Genomic DNA, 20,185 nt, shown 5'->3' with positions numbered 1-20,185 from the left:
GAAGCAGGTGGTTCTCAGCACTAGAGCTAGTCAAAATCCTTTAATCCAAAAACATTTTGGGATGAAAAATGGCTTTCACTAAATGGAAATTTACCCAAGAAAATATTTCATTTTTGTTGCAATTTTTCATCTTTTCATTCAAAACTCCCTTGGTTTTTTTTCTTTTCATTTTTTGACCAAAAACCCAAATACCCCACACCTGTGAGGAATTTCAAATGCATTTTCCAACTGGCTGCACTGGGCACCCTTGCAAGCTCTAGCCCTAACCAGATTCTTTCAAAGCTCAGCCCTACTTTGAGCTACCAGCTTCAGATGAGGAAAAGGCTTAAGTGGCACCATTTTCTGTTAGAAACCACTGGCTACAATAAAGACCCTGGGTACCAATTTAAATGTGGTCACTGAGGAGTTAAAGTTGGTAACGACTGATGGCTATTTGCTGGACTTCTGTCCATTGGAGAGGATACTATCCATCTCTTCTTGGCTGTTGCAGCAGAGGCCATGTACAGAGTTTATGTTACCCGCCTGCCACTCATCACTAGCAGTGGTACCTCCAAATCAGGGTGAAACACATGACCAGAGCATCAAGGAAGTTTGCACTACCGCTGCCCAGGCTGAATCTGTACTGTGGAAAGAGGAATTTAATCCCCAGGGCTATCAAACAGCAGGACTGCCCCGCATTCAGTAATGCACACACCATCTTTTACAAGCCATCGCAGAGAAATTGCTGTTAGTTGCCACGGGTCGCTCCCTTCCTCAGAGGGGCTGATGAACCTGTGTCTGCCATGTTCCCATCACCCTTCTACTCATGTAGGGAGAAGAATACTGAAACAAAGGACTAACCACAATTGATAAGCCACTGGGCCAGGCCGTTATTGACAGGATATACAGGAACACGATTCATGGGAATTACTAAGTCAGCGGTTACAACAACTGCTGCCTGCTCCTTTCACCCAATGCTCCTGCAAGCTTTTGACCCACAGGAGTGGTTCAACAAAACACCTGTGTTCTTATTCATTATGCCATGGATATTATAATAAAATACTTGCACCTAGTGCTATGCCTGTCACAGCAAGAGAGCTAAAAATACATCCTGGTTCATGAATCATAGATGAGGCTGAGAAGCAGTGAGTCACTGAAGTTAATCTACTTCCCAGGAGAGTCTTGGATTTTTCATTTTATTTATTTATTTTTGGGGTAGGGTTGGCAAAATGCCAAACATATTTGTGTCCATCCTATTTCTGAGTGACTCAAGCTAGGTTTTTGGGACTCCATCTCCATCTCCAAAAAGCCTCAAAAACCAGAGCGTTAGCTGCATGAGACTCTGCAGGCATAATAAAAACATTGCTGCTACTAAAACTGCATGTGACCCGTTATTTTCTGGCTTCTAGCCAGATCCTGGCATTTACATTACTAGAGCGTTATGGGTTTATCAGTTTTCACCAAGCCACGTGATCTGAGCACAGTTCCTGGCTCTGCCACAGATTCACTGTGTGATCTTTGGCAAATCATTTAATCTCAAATCCCCCTCTGCCAAGTGAGGATGGCCACTCTTTCCTTTCTCACACCCTTTGCCTACCTTGGCCTCAAACCTGCCAAGACTGAAGCCTCTGCATAATATTACACACCTGAGTAGTCCCCCGCTGAAGCCAATGGAACTACTCAGATATGGAAAGGTGTGCAGGTGTTTAAATCTTTGCAGGACTGGGGCTCTAGCATGTGAGCTCTTTGGGGCAGGGAAACGGTCTATCCTGTGCCTTGCCCCCTGGGGCCCCCAGTCTCAGCTACTACTGTAACAGAAACAAAATGAGAGAATGAGTTTTAAGAAGATCTAGAACCAAAATATCCTCAATTTACAATGTTTGGCAGTGTTGAATTTTTGTTTAGTTTTTTTTTGGGGGGGGGGGCAGCAGTTGGTAGTGCTCCCCCATACTCCATGGGAACTCATCCCCAGGTTGGGACAGTTTTGTAGGGAGCCAATTTGATTATTTTTAAAATAATACAAGAAAATGTTGTATGGAACATCTATAAAGTTGGCTAGGATTTAATTCAAAATACACCAAACCCTGCCCCCAGGCTCCCCTAATATAACCTGGATAATACAACCTGGATCCTCTCATTAGTTTTCTCATGCAGATTTCAGTAAGACAAATTACCTGTGAGTAAAGGCAGGATTGCACAGGGCAACATGAGAACAGCCATACTGGGTCAGACCGATGGTCCATCTAGCCCTGTATCCTGTCTTCTGATAGGGGCAGGTGCCAGATGCTTCAGAGGGAATTAACAGAACAGGGCAATTCCCAAGTGATTCATCCCCTGTTGTCCAGTCCCAGCTTCTGGCAGTCAGAAGTTTAAGGACACCCAGAGCAAGGGGTTATATCCCTGACCATCTTGACTAATAGATGGACCTATCCGCCATGAAATGGAGTAGGGTAGAAAAGCTCCTGTGCATGATCTCTCAGGAAAAACCTCAAAGTGGACACGGTATTCCTCACTTCCTGCCTTGCAAACCGCCTTCCTCAAGAGACCCCCAACTCATTCCATAGAGGTTACCCAACAGCTGTCAGATGAATAGCACTTATGTTGGTAAAGTTCTCCGATCCTTCAAGAGTGCTGTGAAAAAATGTAAGCTACAGGATATTAGTACATTATAGAATATTAAATTCTAAATTATCTGACAATCATTTCCCCTTCCATATTTTTAATAGGGGACTCCAGTAAATAAGATTTGTTACAGAAATGTGCTTAACAAAATCATGCAAGATTTTGCAGACTGTTCATACTATTGATTTAGAGACTGAGCTGTTTTAGTACTGTTAAAGTACTGTTTTATGGCCTGATCCAATGACCATGGAAGTCAGCAAAATGATCCCTAGCAACCTCTGTGGATTGGGCCATTAGGTGTTGGATGGTGTTAAGGAAAGATACTATTTTCATCCGAATGTATCTCTGTTGTGAATAGAACGTATAGCCAGCCTGGCTTTGAGACTGTTGTGCATAGTTATAATCACTGCTTGGCAAGCCTTGTCCACAGTAATTATCAAATTGAGAATAGCAAGTATGGTACAGCAGCTCATTGTGCAGTCCTCAGTCTGATTATAATGAATACCGACAGTCCCTCATATTCTATTGGCAAACAACATATAGACAGTTCATGCTGTCTAGTTACTCAGTCTTTCTATAGGAAGACACCGATTAGGCAGTACATGAGAAAAAAGGATATGTAAATACATTTCCTTCTATACTCTGTAAAAGATCAAGTACCAAACGTATTTTGGAACACAGAAACAAGGAAATTGCTATACTTGTGGTATCCAGGGTTTGTGAGTGGCCTGTACCAGATGCTAGAGCTAGTCAAAACTTGGAATTTCTAGTTCACAGGAAATTCTGACACTTGGAAATTTGTTTTTAGGCTGAATTGCAACAAAATTTCAGAATTCCCCCAAAATGAAATTTTTGAAATTCAAAACAAAAAAACCTGGTATTGTCTCCTGGTTTCTGGCCAGATTCGGTTTCATCTCTTGCCCATGCTGTCCTGTATTTTGCCACGCTGAACTATAGGGTTTGATCCTCCAGCCATTCGTCACATGAACAGGCCCACTGGAGTCTGGCTACTCACATGAGTTAGAGCTGTGCATTCAAGCTCATCATGCTGAGATCATAACAAGCTAAGGAATTCATTCAAACTTGGTCACTGATATAACCAGGAAAACTTGTTATCTATTGCTCCAAGTGGGCTCTTCAGGACATCAGAGGGGACATGTGACCTTTCAGCTCTGGGGCTTACAGTTAATTATAAAGAGACGGATCATGGTTTGGTACAGGACAATGGACAGCCATTTCTGATTGTGGCAATGACAGTAGCTGCACATGGGCCAGAGGACGCCTTCCCTTGAGAGAGCTCCACTTAAAGATTCGCTCATGAAATATACTCGGTTTGAGAGAGATTGTTTAAAAATATATTTAACCTGGTAGGCAACAGAAGGGATAGTGCCTTTTTAACCTTGCATTCCTCTTTCCTCTGACCATCCTTTGTTCTCTTTTCTACCTTTTCTTCTTGCTTCTTGTTCACGTTCAACATGAACAACAAGAGAGAAGGAACTCAAGCCGAAATAGGGAAAGAACAAGTTCAAGAATATTTAGAGAAGTTAGATATCTTCGTCCTAGAGTGCTTAAGGAACTATTTGAAGCAATCTCGGAACCGTTAGCCATTATCTTTGAGAACTCATTGAGGATGGGTGAGGTCTAGAGGACTGGAGAAGGGTAAATATAGTATCTATTTTTTAAAAGGGCAACAACCAGGACCAGGGGAATTACAGACTGGTCAGCCTAACTTTGATACCTAGAAAGATATTGGAACAAATTATTAAACAATTTGTAAGCACCTACAGGATAATAGGGCTATAAGGAATCGCCAATTTGTAAAGCACAAATCATGTCAAACCAAAGTACAGAGCCATGGCTTTGCCCAGCCTCTTAGACACTACTCCTGAAGGAACTTAAACATTTTTGCTGTAATTTTCCCATAGCATAAGCTTTCTCTATGCCTAATGTAGACAGTCTTCCATTCTGGAAAGCTATTAGACAGGAGACGAACCTTAAGAAATTAAAAGGTCAGGGTCAAAGATCCAGGGAGAAGAACGGGAAGCAATTGTCAGTTCTTTTCACAGTGCAAGAATTAAGGTAACAATTGTAAAGTCTACACTGGGAGAGAAGAAAAAGAACTGATGCATGTGCCGTGGGGGAGGAAAGCAGAAAATACAGTTCGCAGGGAGCATTCATGCAGCAAGGTTTCCTTCCCACCAGAGAGTGAAAAATGGAGACACAAAATGTAACAGTGCCAGCGCAGCACTGAAAAAGAAAGATATTGGGGCAAGGGAGATATCCTCCATAAATAGACAGCTTCTAAACAGATAAAAGGGGTTACCTCATGCACTGGTACTACCAGAAAATCAGCCGCGTTGCAAATGCCAATTTAGGACTGTAAAACATGCTGCGTGAAAGCAAACACCCGCAGTATTTCCAGGAGAGATGATGCAAAAGAACTACAGTTTGCAGCAGGATTCTCAGCAACTATTAGACACCTACAGCAACATGACAGCGTTACGACCCATTTGAGATTTTGTGCAGCAGGATTGCTGTAAAGGGGATAAAGACATTATTTAGCGTTCAGCTCCCTCAAACATGCACTTCCTTATTCTTATTTCAAATCAGTTAATCTGCTTAGGAAGTGTTTATTATAATAAACCTTCAGACAAATGCTTTTGGAGACTAATGTTATGTTATTGCTTTGGATTATTTATGTACTTTAATTCCCCTTGGTATAATCAACACGTCACTTATACAAGGCCTCAGAAAACAGGGAACATGCAGTACACAGTGATTTTCGGTACCTATTGAAGAAGTGGGGAAAAGGAAGGTTATGTTGCATAAGCCCACACAATTTGATTATTTGTTTTTTTAGTGGAAAATCTGTGAGACGCTACTTACTCGTACACAGTAGGTCATGCCAGTCTTCACAATGTCCTCTCCGCTCTGCACCGGAGGTTTGTCCTGTTTGCTTAGAGGGGCAGACTCAAAGCCCAGCAAGATGCAGTCATCTTGAGATTTTGTATTGACATCGAGTTTGTCCGGGTCCTGCCGTGGATAAGAAGTAGGCAGGCAGCTGATTAAACTGATTTCTGGTGAGGTTGGGCTGCTTGGAACTGTAACACACTCTGTGAGTTTAATTCTTGGCACCTCTTTTGTCCCCAGACAGAAGTTTTTAAAACCAGGCAGATTAGATGGATTGGATAGTTTAATATTAGCCATTCGGGGTATCAAAGTGCACAAAGTGGTGGAATTGTCCTGCGTCCCCAAGGTGACATCCTCAATTGGTAAATGAGGTGTGGAGGAATGAGAAGATGAAGAGGCACCTTTGATATTTAAAGAACTACTTTGTGTACCTTCCTCTAATGATGTTATAAAATCATCCCTAAAGCGACTGTATTTAGCCCTGTTGAGCATTCCTGGGTGTCTAAATAGTCCTACATACAGTACGTGTCCACTGAGACTGTGCTGACTGCGTTCTCTCATAGCCTTGGAAGTTCTGTAACTGGATACTGTTGCATAAATTGGCTTTCTTCTTGTAGCGAAATGACATGGAAATTAAGCAAGTCAAACCATTTTAAAAACAGATGCCAATTGGATATTCTTTGTTGACTGCTTCACACGTGGCTTATTTTTCATAATGAACATAGCTTAAGTCTGCATGGTCATCTGTAAGTAATGCTAAAGGAAACATACACACAGGTATAACAATACTACAGCAGTTTAATCTGAAGAGATGCTATCCATATCTAAAATCACTTCTGCCACAAGCAAGCAAGCCTCTAAATCATTCTCAGCTTTGAACACTCACTGTTATAGCCTGCATCATTAACGGTGAATTTCTAGCTGCAGTAAAGACTAGAAAAAATATTCCACAGAAAGCAATACAAGATAGCTAGAATCTCAAAAGCATCTTTAGATTAGCAAGAACCCAAAGAGATACCTTACAAGCCCTGTTCTTAACATTTTGTATTCAGCTGCCCCACTGGAAAGAAAAATCATGGTTCTGCAATTTGCACATTCTTTATTCACACAATATGATTTTAAAAAACATGCAAAATAATTCTCTGAATGTAGTCAGCAGTTCTTAATACAAATCCTGCTAATTCTTGTCTTTAAAATCATTCAGCATCGCAATCTAGAAATACGCTCAATATTCGTATGGTCCAGCACAATTTTACTTCAAATCTCCAGACTCATCATCATCATCTTCGTGCAGCTTCTTTGTCAGCCCTTAAGTCATTTCTAGCTTTTCCTTAAAAGCCACGTTAAGCAGAATTTTTCTGTTCAAAATTCTGAAGAGTGTGTTGCCGTTTTTGTGAATGAAGTTTTCTGAATGAATTTCTCTGTGTGCAAGCTAATAAATCTGTGAATGAAGCTGAGAATGGCTATAACTGACTGACAGTCCCAGGGGTGTTTAATTTTCATCCAATCAGAAGAAAGCCTGGTGACTCATACACCATAAATACACTAAAGGAGTAGCCATGAAAAAAAATGACTTTGGGAAGGTGGGGGGGAACACTTTTAATGTGCCTGTAATGAATGGACAAACACATCAGTAGTTACAATATCCATAGGTCTAATACAATTTTTGCTCAGAACATAGCAAAAATTCTATTTTGCTATTATGTCTGCAAGGCACCATCAGAAGCCAATAATTGAATCTATTGTTCCACTGATATTAGGACATATGGTACGATTCCTGTGGGAAGATGTGATGCATCTTTCCTAGAAACTGAGTTCTTTTTTTTTTTAATTGACTGTTGGTTCAATATCCGATTTATTGCAACATCCTGTGCCTATCAAATTTACTCTAAAGACATGATGAAAACTGCAAAAGCCTAAGCACACAGGAAGCCAGAATCTGAACAGGTAATGACATAAAGCAAAATGTAATCTTTCCTCAAATTGCTGAAATAATGAGCACATAATTCATAGAAACATTTGTGTTTACTTATGTATGGTGCAGTTGTATTCAAGCAATACCTGCATCCAGATATTATTTCAACTTCAGAAAGGATGGCATTCACATTTCATTAAGTATTGTGGTGACTCCCCTGCTGTCACTACCCCAAACACACAGATTTCTGCTATTAGAGGGGTGGAATTTTTATTCCACTTCAAACCTGCTTGCACTGAAACTCACCAATGGTAATAAAATCATGATGGATAAACATCTTATGCATTAAAATGCTAGCTCCAGTATCACTGTATAGGATAAGAACAGGACCATCTAATGCTACTTCACAGAAACCACATAGCTTTTTAAATAGCTATTGTCAAACCTGTTTCAAATTCCTACCTCTCTTGAAAACATTTATATGGGCCTCAACACCACTCTTGATATCCATGATTAAAAGCCCAAGAGCAGAGATTTGCCCAGCTGAGCCCTCCCAGGCTGTGTCTACACTGCATTGTAAACCTGAGTCTGAGAGACCTGGGCTTGTGGACTCTGTGGTTTGAAGCCTAGTGCTGAGTGTCCAAGCTTCTTCATTGTAAACCTTGTCCATACTGAAAAATTGCAAAATGGCCCCAAGTCACTGCAGGACTCGGTTCTGACCCACCTCGCTAGCAGGGTGTTAGGACCCTGGTCAGATTGATTTGTGTGCAGACGGAAGTAGGGTTTAGGCTCAAACCTGAGTCAGAGCCCAGGCCCAGTGTGCTGTGTGGACATACCCTCACACTCAAAGGGTTTGAGAAAATGCAGTTAGAACTCAATTCCTGCCACTCAGCAAGTCTGTTCTATCAGCTGCTTGAGACACTTTATCACTAACTTTTCAAGTTTTCAATATTAAATTAATTTTAAGATGATGATATTGAGCCTGATTCTTCTCTCCTGTGTATTTGTATAAACCACGAGTACCCTCTTAGGGAGAACTGGATTCCTAGCTGATCCTCTTGAATACAACAGCAGGAGTGAACTAACAACGTAGGGGTTACTGAAAAGAGATAAGTCAATGCTGCCATCAGGTTACACATGTCTCACGGCATCTAGTATTAATCCGGATAGTAGATTGAGAGGCAGGGCCTCCCGGGGGAGGGGGGGGGAGGGAGAAGAGGGGCAAGTGGGGCAATTTGCCCCAGGCACCACAGGGGCCCCCACGAGAGTTTTTCGGGGGCCCTGGAGCAGAGTCCTTCACTTGCTCCGGGGGCCCCGGAAAACTCTTGCGGGGCCCGGGCCCTGTTGAGAGGTAAAATTAAAGAGCTGTATTCTAGTACTGGAGCAATACTGGCTCCAGGGGACAACTGCTTCATTTAAATCAACCCGTTTCAGGAGGAGTCGTCAATCGTTTTGAAACCAAACTCTGACAAAACCAAGCCAAACTGCCAGTTAAAACAATGTCTAACTCCTCATGAAGAATTATATTGAATAAAGGCTTCTAAGCCCTTTCTACCTTTTGGTGCTGACAAATGAGGAGTGCTGATATGTATTGTACACTTTGTGCAAAGAAACTCTTATAGCATTAGTATCTGTCCTCTCAGTTCTTTGCTTTAGACACTATTTTAGGACTCCGCCCAAGTGATGCAGTGACTGTGTTTGCATCACTGGTCACTCCAGTTTTTAGAAGCATTTGCAAAATGAAAATGAAGATCTTATAGGACAGATCCTCAGCAGGTGTAAGTCGGTGCAACTCCATTGATGTAAATGGAGCTACATAGATTAACACTATGGTTCTGATCTGTTGAGTTTTCATGAACTGCATGAGCTGGGAGGGGCTGCTGTGTTGGTCCACACTATCAAAGGACTGCACAGTTGCCCAACCAATAAAATGCCAAGATAGGCCCATTACACCAGCAGAACAAACTCTCATTGGCTTATCATACACTAAGGCATATCACTTTCTAACAGCTTCTGAAAACTGCCTTTTCCATTGGCTGTCACATACTTTCCATCCACAGACAGTAGCAGACTGGGCTGGATTAATGCACAGACACGCCACGCCTGAGTTCCAGCTCCTGGAGTCAAAAGAGTCTAGCCCTCATGATTGCAAAGAAAACCTGGTAAACAATACCCAGGCACAGCTGCTGCCATGATGCCTGCCTGAGTCTGCAGAGAGCCTGAAACAATAGCTCAGAGCTGGGAATGGCCCCATGCACTTCTATGAGGTGTTAACGCCAAGACGCTCTGCTCGGGTGGGGGCGGGAGGGAGTCTGCCATATCACCTCAGTAGAGGACTCTGATTTTGGCAGGAAGAGAAATGCCCATCCAGTGTGTAAAGAGTGCCTAGTTGCAAATGGTCACAGATAGAACAAACAACATTTCTGCACTTCCAGCCCAGCCAGATGGCTGAGGGCTGCACGTTTCAGCCCTGCCTGGTGGGGTATTCTCCACTTCCCCACCTCCTGAGGTAGAGCAGACAACCAGAATTGCTGGAGGAGGCAGGCAGAGCTCCTTCCCCCTCCCCTTGGGAGCTGAAGCTGTTCTCACAGGAGCCCAGCAGTGCAGGGCAGCTCCACCTCCTCATCTCCTCTCCCCTCCTGCAAGCAAGGGGATTGGTTCTCTGCTCCTCCCGGCCTTTCTGCAGCAGGAGGCCTGGGATGGGGGTGGGTGGGTGAAGAGCTCCCCCCACACACACACATTTTTTGAAGACCTCTTTAGGCACTGAGTGCAATGGGCTCTGCCCGCCCATCCAACAGATCCAACCTACTGCTCCTGGGAGGAGTGTCATGCTGCTGCTGCTGCTGCTGCTGCTAGAAGGCCATGCCACAATGTGGGAGCAGAACCAAGGTGGGCCCCTGTGTCATAGCGTGTCTACATGCCTGCCTTGCCTGAGTCCAGCCCTCTCTGCGATGTCAGTTGGGTAGGAAGAGCAGGCAAGATGAGGTATGCAAGAGTCTGCTGGTTGGTTTAGCTCAGTCATCAGCCTGACCTTGCTTAGCCTCTCCCTGCCAAGCTGCAGAGCAAGCATGGAAACAGGCCTATTAAGAAAAAAAGCCCATCGTAATCAATGGCAGGGTAACAGAACACGAACTTACAGTACAGCTCAGAGACCCTGCCAGCAGCCACCAGAGGGCAGACACCAAAGTCAGATTGATCTTAATGGTACAGTTCTAGGGCAGGAAAGCTTTGCGAGAGCCCCAAATCTCGAGTGCAATGCACTTATCCAAGATGCATTTGATCCGGTTGGATCTGATTGTACTGGACAGGATCAGACATCACAGAGCCAATCGGGTACGGAAAAAAACCCAGGGACTTTCTGCATTTATCAGCCACTGTGCAAAGGGTGCTACAGGAGCTTGGGAAAGAGCCATGGAGGCTTTCCCTGCAAGGTCATCAGTTCAAATCCAGTCTAGATGGTAATGTTCCATCCTAAGCTGCATATGTGTTATGGCTAAGCCCCCTATGCACAGACAAGGCAGTTACCCTACATTGGCATCTGGGGCTCCCCCTACTCATGGCCACTGGTCTGGAAAGGGTTGGGGGAGGAGCCGCAGGGCTCCCTGACCACCTCTGTTATTTTTATGCACATAGAGGCCTCAGTGGAGATCAGGGCCCCTGTTTACAATCTAAATAGCCAGCCCTTTGGGACAGGGATGGTCTCTTTTCTGTGTCTGAGCACTCTTTCACGCAGCAGGGCTCTAATCCCAGTTGGGCTCTTTGGGCACTAGCATCATATAAATATTTACAGGACAGACCCAGTCCCATGGTCCTTTTGGCTTCCTCAGTGCTACCAGATGGCTAATGAGCCATAGTAGCAAGAGATGCCCAGTTCCACCTGCAGCTGGCCTGGAGATTGCACCCCATGCGATCATATACAGCCCAGGGCAGGCGTAATTATTGCAGCTTGCTCCATCTAGAATGAAGCCACAGCCACAGAAATAGCTCACACTGGTACAAAACACAGCAGCCTGTCTGCTTAGCAACATGTCACCATCACCACATAACCCCAGTGCCAAGTTCTCTGTACTGGCCTCCTGCCGAATACAAGAGGAAGAGACACAATTGTTACTTCTGTTTTGAAAGTGCTCAGATATTTCTAGTAGGGGTGGGGCGCTGAGGCAAATCAGCAAGAGAAAGGATGGGATAGTGAATGAGGGTGTTGGAATGGATGAGGTTGGAGAGGGATTCAGGCCAGAGGGCTCACCAACCAAGGCAGGGCTCAGAGTAAGCAGGAGAGGGAATGAGAGCTGGGCAGACTGCGTTCAGGCCTTGCATACACTAGAAACAGACTCTAAACCTTCCTCACCGCTGCTAAAACCAATTCACTTGCACTGGGTTTAGTAACATGAACCCTAATGTAGGCAGGTCACTTCAGTCAGATCTAGCCTGAGCACCATTACGTGGCTGGCATTAAAAACACTGGTGACTCATCCTACGACAGCTCCCAACCTTGTTAACACCGATGGAGCTGAACCAACGTCAGCAGCAATGGGAAATTAGTGTAGACAGCTCACAAGTGTGCACGTCCCCTCCTGACACAAATGAGGTAGGATTCCTGTGAAGGGCAGTTTCAGAGATTACATGGGAGCAAGGTAGCAAAACAAGAGGGAGGGGCTGGTGGCAATAAACAGCTAACTGAAATACTAGGGCCAGTTTCATGCACCTTCCCGCCAACGCCGATGGTTCTAGTCCTGCAGAAACTGAAAAATCCAAGAGGGAGACCTGCTGAGCTTTAGCATCGCCTGTATCTTACACACACATGCACACACCCCCCCAACTCCTGGGGAGCAATGACACACAGACTTTCTTTCAGAGGGCCAGGGATATGCACTGGCCCCCTAAGACTTTTCTGCTGGTAGAATATTACATAAGGTGACACGCTCCAGAAGGAGGGGGTTATGATGAAATTGTCCAACCCCCTCCCCCCACTCCTAACCCTGATACATGGAACACAAACATCAGCATCTCAGCAAATCATGTTTGTTGACATAGGGGCGGTGAGAATTGTCCCATTTCCCTGAAGGCCGAGCCTCCTAATAATGCCTGAGTCATACATGACAAGACTTTGAAAGTCTGATTTCCCCTCCCCCCCATGGTGCTAGAGAAAGGAAGCAGCATTAACCAGCACTTACCTAGCTGGTGGCACCATTGAGTGGGATTAAGGTGTATGTAGGAGGTATAATAGCTGACCACTTCTCAGAGCCACAGAGCTCCAGAGCACAATAGAATTGTTAAAAAGCCCTGTTTGCAGGCACAAGAAGAAATAGAAGTTTGGTAGCAAGAGCCAGAACAAAACTGCAGCAGGAAAAGAAACATTAGCCCTTGTGGGAGGAAAAACAACATTGTGCGTTTCAGTTAGAGAGCTCTCTTCTCAAGGCAAGGCTGCAGTTTCAAACTAGCGGGCGGTCGGCCTCTGACCACCAGGGAGCACAAAGGGCCTTTTAGCATTGGCAAAATGGAGCCTGCAGTCTTGTTTAAAGTATAAAAGGAGGCTGTGTCTCTCGCACACCACTCTGGTTCACATTGGTCTCCTCTGTTCGTGTCACAGGGAGGTTATGGCATGATGCTGCAGCTCATTGCACTCCAGTTCCTGAGGCCTGCTGGGAGGAAGCCAAACCCTTGCTCGGAAACAGAGGACAATACAATTTTCCAATTTTCTTGGCTGGGGTCTGCTTTAATGAAGTGGTGCATATTTCCTGAAGCCTCTATCAGGACTCATTTTCTCAGGCAATAAGAACATCCTTGTAGTCTAGGTATTCCGCTTGGATTGCCTGTGGCGGTTTTGTAACAGATTCCTGTGCTGTCTGTATTATAATACTGTAAACTCATTGAACCAGAACCCAGCTAAATGTATGTGCATATTGCAGTTTCACTAGAGGAAATGTGCCTACGAAGAACAGAAACTCCGCCTTAAGAATATAAAGTGTTATTTACTCCTTCTCATAACACAAGAACTAGGGGTCACCAAATGAAATTAATAGGCAGCAGGTTTAAAACAAACAAAAGGAAGTATTTTTCCACACAACACACAGTCAACCTGTGGAACTCCTTGCCAGAGGATATTGTGACAGCCAAGACTATAACAGAGTTCAAAAAAGAACTAGATAAGTTCATGGAGCATTGGTCCATCAATGGCTATTAGCCAGGATGGACAGGAATGGTGTCCCTAGCCTCTGTTTGCCAGAAGCTAGGAATGGGCGACGGGATGGATCACTTGATGATTACCTGTTCTATTCATTCCCTCTGGGGCTAGGTGGACCTTTGGTCTGACCCAGTATGGCCATTCTTATGTTCTTATTGGCTAGATCAATCTTTCTTCTACACTGTTATCCTGCCTTTGATACTGTGCCAAGGTGGTGTAAAATTGCCAAGAGATATTCTGTGTTATGCTAGGAAAGAAGATCCTAATGGCTTTTGCTGATGATCCACCTATGCTCTGATGCACAACAATAGATAGCCGTTGTAATCCTATCCTGGCTAGGGTCATCTGCAGCGGCTCCAATTCAGAAATGTGCATCCAATGTTTTCAACTTTAAACTACTTACTTCCATTTCATCAAGGAGCTGGGAGTTCCATTGCTTAAATCTATCGTGCACAGCACATTTCTTTACAAGAGCAAACATAACACTTCTACAACATTTCAGTACTATCAGCTCTTCTGGGGACTACCAACACTGTGCTTGGAACATTACACCTTATCTCCAGCAGCCTTGGGGGCAGGCAAGGATAGTTAGATTGGTCCCTTTAGGGTTAGCATTCTAGCAAGCTGTTCTTATAGCAGAGGGTGAAGGACACCCAAAGAAGAATTTCAGTTAATGTAACACTAGCTATATAAAAATTGCATTTTATACACAGGTGGAAATGGGCAGGCATTAATGTGACCTGCATTACTTATCTGCCCACAAACCCCTCTTCATAGTCCTATCAAGAGGCTGGAAAGTGGGAAACAATATAGTGCCAAGTTACATCTCTAAGGCGTGTTATGTAGGGGAGATTTTCAATTGAAGTGCCCATCTGGAGTGGCATATGTTATGACAGTCCCAGAAGTGCCCTTTGGAGGGTGCTACTTTCAGGGGGATAAGATCATATGGAATGTAGGTCTGGCCATCCCAATGTTAGTAGAGCAGATAGTGAAAATATTACTTCTATCTTCCTCAGCTGGCCAAACATCATGTCTCTATGTAGTCTCCGCACCAGCGGTACATGTTTGTACTAACATGGACAGAAGCACTCAGACTGAATAGGGTTTATTGACCTCTTCCCCAAGACAGCTTAAACTGCAGCGGATGTTTCCTGTCGCAAGCATTTTCTCATATTAATTCTCTGTCTCACCCACACACTCACTACAATCACATTCATCGACTTGTGAATGCAAAGCACATGTAAGCAGTGGTTATATTCTCACATGCACCAGGAGAAGGTTAAAAGCAGCATTACACATGTCTTGTAATCAATGCACAAATATCCTGTATTTCTGCTAGAGTGCAGCGTCTAACAAGACAGTTTTAAATTTTTGGAAATGTGCATTAAAACCTGGTGAATGTGAGGGAATAACGTGAAGGGATTAGTTAATGAGGAGACATGAATTAGCAGCTTGAGTGAAACAGGCAAACCCTGAGGACTTTTTATCTTGGCTGCATATAGCAAAAGCAGAGTTAATACAGTCATGGGGCGTGTGAGACAGCTGTCTCAATGCAGGGGAAAACCTAAACACTTTTGCTTCCTCACTGATATGCATGGTTAACAGCAGTCTTCAACCTTTTTTTCATTTTCAGATTCCTAAGAAATGTTGAATGCAGGTGTGGATCCCTTTGGAAACCTTAGACTCTCTGTAGATCCCCAGGGGTCTAACCACTGACTTAGGACAAAATACCACAGAATTCTGCTATAGAATGATAGCCGAAATCTTTATTTACTTTGTAACTAGCAATTTATTAAAATTCACAACATTTCCCCCCCGAGCACTGATGGAGTTTCAATTCAATGGAGTCTGTTTCTTATAATGTGTGCCCGCAACTCTTTTTCAAATCTAGTTATTGAAAGGTTTAACCCACTGCGGTTTTATTTCTATTGCAGCTTACCTTACAGGTATGGCTTCAGGAGAGTGGAAGTTCTCCCCCGCACCCCGCCCCATATATACATAAAATATTCTTTCAACTGTTTGATATTGGTTCCATGTATTTTTCCATCATTGCAATTCAGTAAAAAGCCAATTGTGCTTTCCCTCTGTTGATATTCACCCCTTCTTGTCAACTGTTGAGAATGGACCACATCCACCCTAACTGAACTGGCCTCCTTAACACTGACCCCACCCTCCACTTGGCAAGGCAACTCCCATTTGTTCATGTGCTGTATATTTATACCCACCTACTTTTTTTCACTCCATGCATCTGATGAAGTGGGTTATAGCCCACGAAAGCTTATCCCCAAATAAATGTGTTAGTCTCTAAGGAGCCACAAGGACTCCTTGCTGTTTTTGCTGTACTATATAAGTATCGGTTAAGTTTCTGATTTCATACAGCCACGGGACTGATCACATGGGCTGAAGACACACGGTCAGTCAGCAGTGATTGTAAGTCAAATTTTCAAAAGCCTGTGTCTCTTTTGAAAATGACACTTGGGCACTTTTGACATTTTAATCTGCATCTAGTTTGGTTCCCCTCACCATAAACCAACTGAAAATGATATATTCTCTAGAAATATAGTTGAAACTGAGAAGTTTGAGAGTGGGCAACAGAGATTGTTAGAAGTGTAATGGAGTAGTCATAGGAGGAGATTGCAAGAACTAGGATTATTTAGATTGGAAATGTAGAATGTGACTGAAGCCAGTTGCTAAAGGTGAAATGATTTGCAAAGCAGACACTGCTGGTGGAGGGTGCACGCATGAGGCTTTGGTGAGCTGAGTTAGGCAAAGCTGGAACTGAAGGAGAGTTTCTAATCCTTCTGGCCTCACAGCCACATTTCCTGCCCACCCAACCCAACACTTCACTTAAGACCAGGTGTTCTCCTTTTCATTTTAGGAAAAAGACTGACAAATAGTCCGGTAGGACAGAGCTGCAATGAAACAGCAGTGAGATGGAGACATTCACCTACGAGCACTAGTTCAATCCAGCCCTAGTCAGCAGCTGTAACCTAAAAGCCTAAGCTGATGGCTACACTAGACAGCTTGCAGCTGCGCCACAGTAAACGCTCTTGTGTAGCTGCTCTAGGCTGAGAAGAGAGAGCTCTTCTGTGATTTACTGAATGTAATGAGTGGCGGCAGCAGGAGAAGCACTCCCACCGACATAGCGCTGTCCACCCACTCCCCTGAGGTTGGTGTAACTTACCTTGCTCAGGGGGGTGGTTTATTCACACGCTTGCGCAACATAAGTTATATCGACATAAGTGGTAGTGTAGATATAGCCTTTGGCTATGCCTATCTCTATACTTAAAAATCTATAGTGGCTCATCTGTGGCGCTTCCATGTAGACACTCACTACGGCAATTGGAGGATTTCTCCTCTCGCTGCAGATCATCCACCTCCCTGAGAGGCTGTAGCTAGATTGGTGGAAGAATTCTTCCATTGACCTAGCGCTGTCTACACCTGGGGTTAGGTTAGCATATCGTCGTCTCTCAGCGGTGTGGATTTCTCACATCTCAGAGCTGTAGCGATGCTGATGTAAGTTTTCAGTGTAGATCAGCCCATAAATCCGAAGGTTGCTCGCCAGCCAGTGTGAAATGAGTCAAGTTCACTTCAGTTCAAAAAGGGAAAATGTGTTCACATTAAGCAGCACTTTTAACAGTCACTTGGAGAGAGAGAGAAGCCAAGTATTGAAGAGGTGTGGAGAGTCAGCTACCCTTTTGCATCCTAGTGGGCCCAAGTTGAGGCCTATGGACAAGGCACATTGTGAGTAAAGTTTGCACTGTATATGCCCCTTCTGCGGATATGACAGTACTGCTGTCAAATTAACCCTGTTCACAAACAACACTAGAACCGCTTTACTAAGGGAGAGTTCCATATGTAATAGAGGTAACAGGTTTCTTGGGCCTGCTATTTGAGGCCAACAAGAAGCTACAGAACTAGCCATATACTGGAAGGACATGCAGACACCCTTAAGAAGAAGTAGCAGATAGGAAATCAACACACTAAGAACCCCACAGATTTGCAGTGACAGCTGGTGATATAACTTCAGCACATCCTGTGAGTAGGAAGCCAGCCAGGGGATGGCCACACAAAATCTAAGCAACAAGGAGCCCAACCAAAGAGATCAAATTAAAACCAATCTATGTTGATTGTCACATGCCAAGTGCTCAAAGCAGCACAGGCTTCCTGCAGAGCAAATACAGCATCTACTGCCTAGCTAGTAGGTACCAGGGGCGGCTCTAGGCAGGTTGATCCACTCCTCCCGAAGCTGCGGGACCAGCGGACCCTCCGCAGGCAAGCTGCCGAAAGCAGGCTGCCTGCCGCCCTCGCGGTGACCGGCAGAGCGCCCCCAGTGGCTTGCTGCCCCAAGCATGCGCTTGGCGTGCTGGGGCCTGGAGCCGCCCCTGGTAGGTACAATTGGAGCCTGTCTGAGCCTACCCTTGTGGTGTACTGAGAGGCCATCCAGGCCCTCTTCACTTCTTAAATCTACTACAGATTTGATACACTTACAGTGCGGTCCAGGACATACAACCCAAGGCAACTGGAGGGCACATAAGGACTGAAGGACAAATAAGGACACTACAGGTTGGTGTGTTCTTTGCTTTTTTAGAATTAGTTATCAAAGCTCTGTTACTGGGCTAAAAAAAACTCAACAACCAATCCTGAAAACAGGAACAAATTCAGCAGGATGACAAAGTAGCTTCAGCTAGGCAGTGTCAGCTCCACAAGGGAGCAAGGTTCAGCAAGAGCACTACATGACTGGGGCCAATTCCAGAGGAAATAAGAAACAATGATTTCCAAAGAACCACCACTTACTCCTGCACTGGTATTTGATATTATACGGTAAAGTGCCACCCTTGCTTAGATGTGACCATTAAAAATATGCATAATTTCTTAATTAAAATACAAGTTTGAGAACACTCAAATACACATACTGAAAACCTAACCTTTCCCAGTGTCCAGGCAGCTGGGCTGGTGATGGCTACCTAGCAAGTGTTAGAGAATGTATTCCTAGTGCAGATGACTAGTCACAGCACCTCCCCATGCTCCGGAGGGTCAGCACGTTTGCTATCTTAGCCCTAGCGTTGGGGTTGGGGTTGGTTTAATGCAATGTAGATACTATGGGAATCAGAAAGATCGCTGTAATGGTAGGGACGTTTTAGAGACTGCCATGCTTTTCCTCTTCTCGCTCCCTCTGTTCCTGTAGAAACAATCCCCTCACCTCATCCCTCCACAGCCTTGTTTGGTATGAGAGAATTCTTTACAGCTTCTGCCATCCGGAGCAGCTTTTCCTTGACTCACAAGCAGCAACTCACCATCTGTTTAAAAAACTCATCAAGCAACATTTTCAAAGGCACAAAGGGTAGCTAGGCTCCCAACTCCCACTGAAAGTCAAAGGGAGTTGGGGGCATAAGTAACCTGTGCAACCTTGAAAAAAAATCACCCCGTGAGAGAACAATTCCCCCACTCCCTTGCTTATACCTTTACATTCATTTTTTAAAAATTGTGTTTTAAAGCCTTCCCTTGTAGCTTGTCTGAAAGGTGCCATCCAAAGAGAGAGCTCTTGTATTGAAAATAGTTTAAAATACACAAAAAAAGCACAGATTTTGAAGTACCATGCTGTTAAAAGATCAAATGACTAGCACAGCCGAGCTCACTGTTGCTGTGTAACTGTGATAGCAAGAAACAAATAGCCAAGTACACAGGATGAGAGGAGGAAGCGTTATAGAAAAATTAAAGCGATGGCACCACACACAGCTAATATGCTTTTTATACTATAAGGCATGAGAGCCATGCCTGCATGCATGAGGTTACCACCATAGTCTCCAGGAGGTCTCCCAGGGAACCTAAAGAGAAACAGCACTTCTGTAAATATAAACTACAGGAAGTGCAGCTTGCTCCATTTCCTCTGTTTGTCCTCACGTAAGAGCAAGTCTGGTATCAGCGTTCCATGATTACTCGACTCCTCTTTGCTCATTAAAGTATTATCCTTGGGAACTAACCTCGTTACAGATAGCTGGATATTTTAAATAATGTCCAGATGGACACTCACACACATCCGCCTGTCATAGAGAACGTGTATCAATGACTGCTGTACTGACAGAAGGTATCAAGTAGCTGTCAAAGGAAAAGGTTAAATATAGCACTTAACTGCATAATTCTGTTTTGTCCAAATTGTGCAGCCGGGCATTCCAACTTGGAAAGTTCCCTCCTGCATTTCATAGTTAACTTCTCAGCAATCTAAGAAAAGAAACCAGGAGCAAAACCAGTTACCTGTTCTGTGTCTTTCTTCTGAGGAAGTTGAGCACATACACACAAAAAAGGAGGTACCAGAATTATACAAATAGTTTTCTCATTTGCCTACGCAGTGGTTGAAAAAAATCTGAAAGAAAATCCAATAGCTAGCCTGTTGCATAACTAGAGTGATTTGAATCAGTGAGCCACACATCTGACATGCCAGTTTCAAAATCATCATGCCAAATTCTCAGCTTTGTCAATACAATAGTGATGCTTAAGATACTAACTCAGAACAGTTTGGTAAAAATTTTCTGCAACTGGTAGCTGGTCATAGCTTTTAGATGAAACTGAGACAG

General features: G+C 44.1%; 1 protein-coding gene across 3 annotated transcripts in view; it reads right to left on the bottom strand.

Annotated features, from left to right (window-relative positions):
* SHC4 (SHC adaptor protein 4) overlaps window positions 1-19,973 on the bottom strand; it is a 67,186-nt gene extending 47,213 nt beyond the window's left edge. Inside the window, exons 1-2 of one of the 3 annotated variants that reach the window (XM_044979900.1) lie at window positions 19,866-19,973; window positions 5,488-5,634 (exon numbers count right to left, since the gene is read on the bottom strand). In XM_044979900.1, coding sequence (XP_044835835.1) covers window positions 5,488-5,505 — 18 coding nt within the window. In that variant the 5' untranslated portion in view covers window positions 5,506-5,634; window positions 19,866-19,973. Of the gene's footprint in view, window positions 1-5,085; window positions 5,091-5,487; window positions 6,926-19,865 lie in introns of those variants that run through there. The other 2 variants (XM_044979899.1, XM_044979903.1) reach the window with 2 other exon arrangements.
* Window positions 19,974-20,185: the final 212 nt, after the last annotated feature.

Source organism: Mauremys mutica, chromosome 11 (assembly GCF_020497125.1).
Source record: "Mauremys mutica isolate MM-2020 ecotype Southern chromosome 11, ASM2049712v1, whole genome shotgun sequence".
Taxonomy (NCBI): Eukaryota; Metazoa; Chordata; order Testudines; family Geoemydidae; genus Mauremys; species Mauremys mutica.
This window is presented reverse-complemented; position numbering and strand designations above follow the sequence as displayed.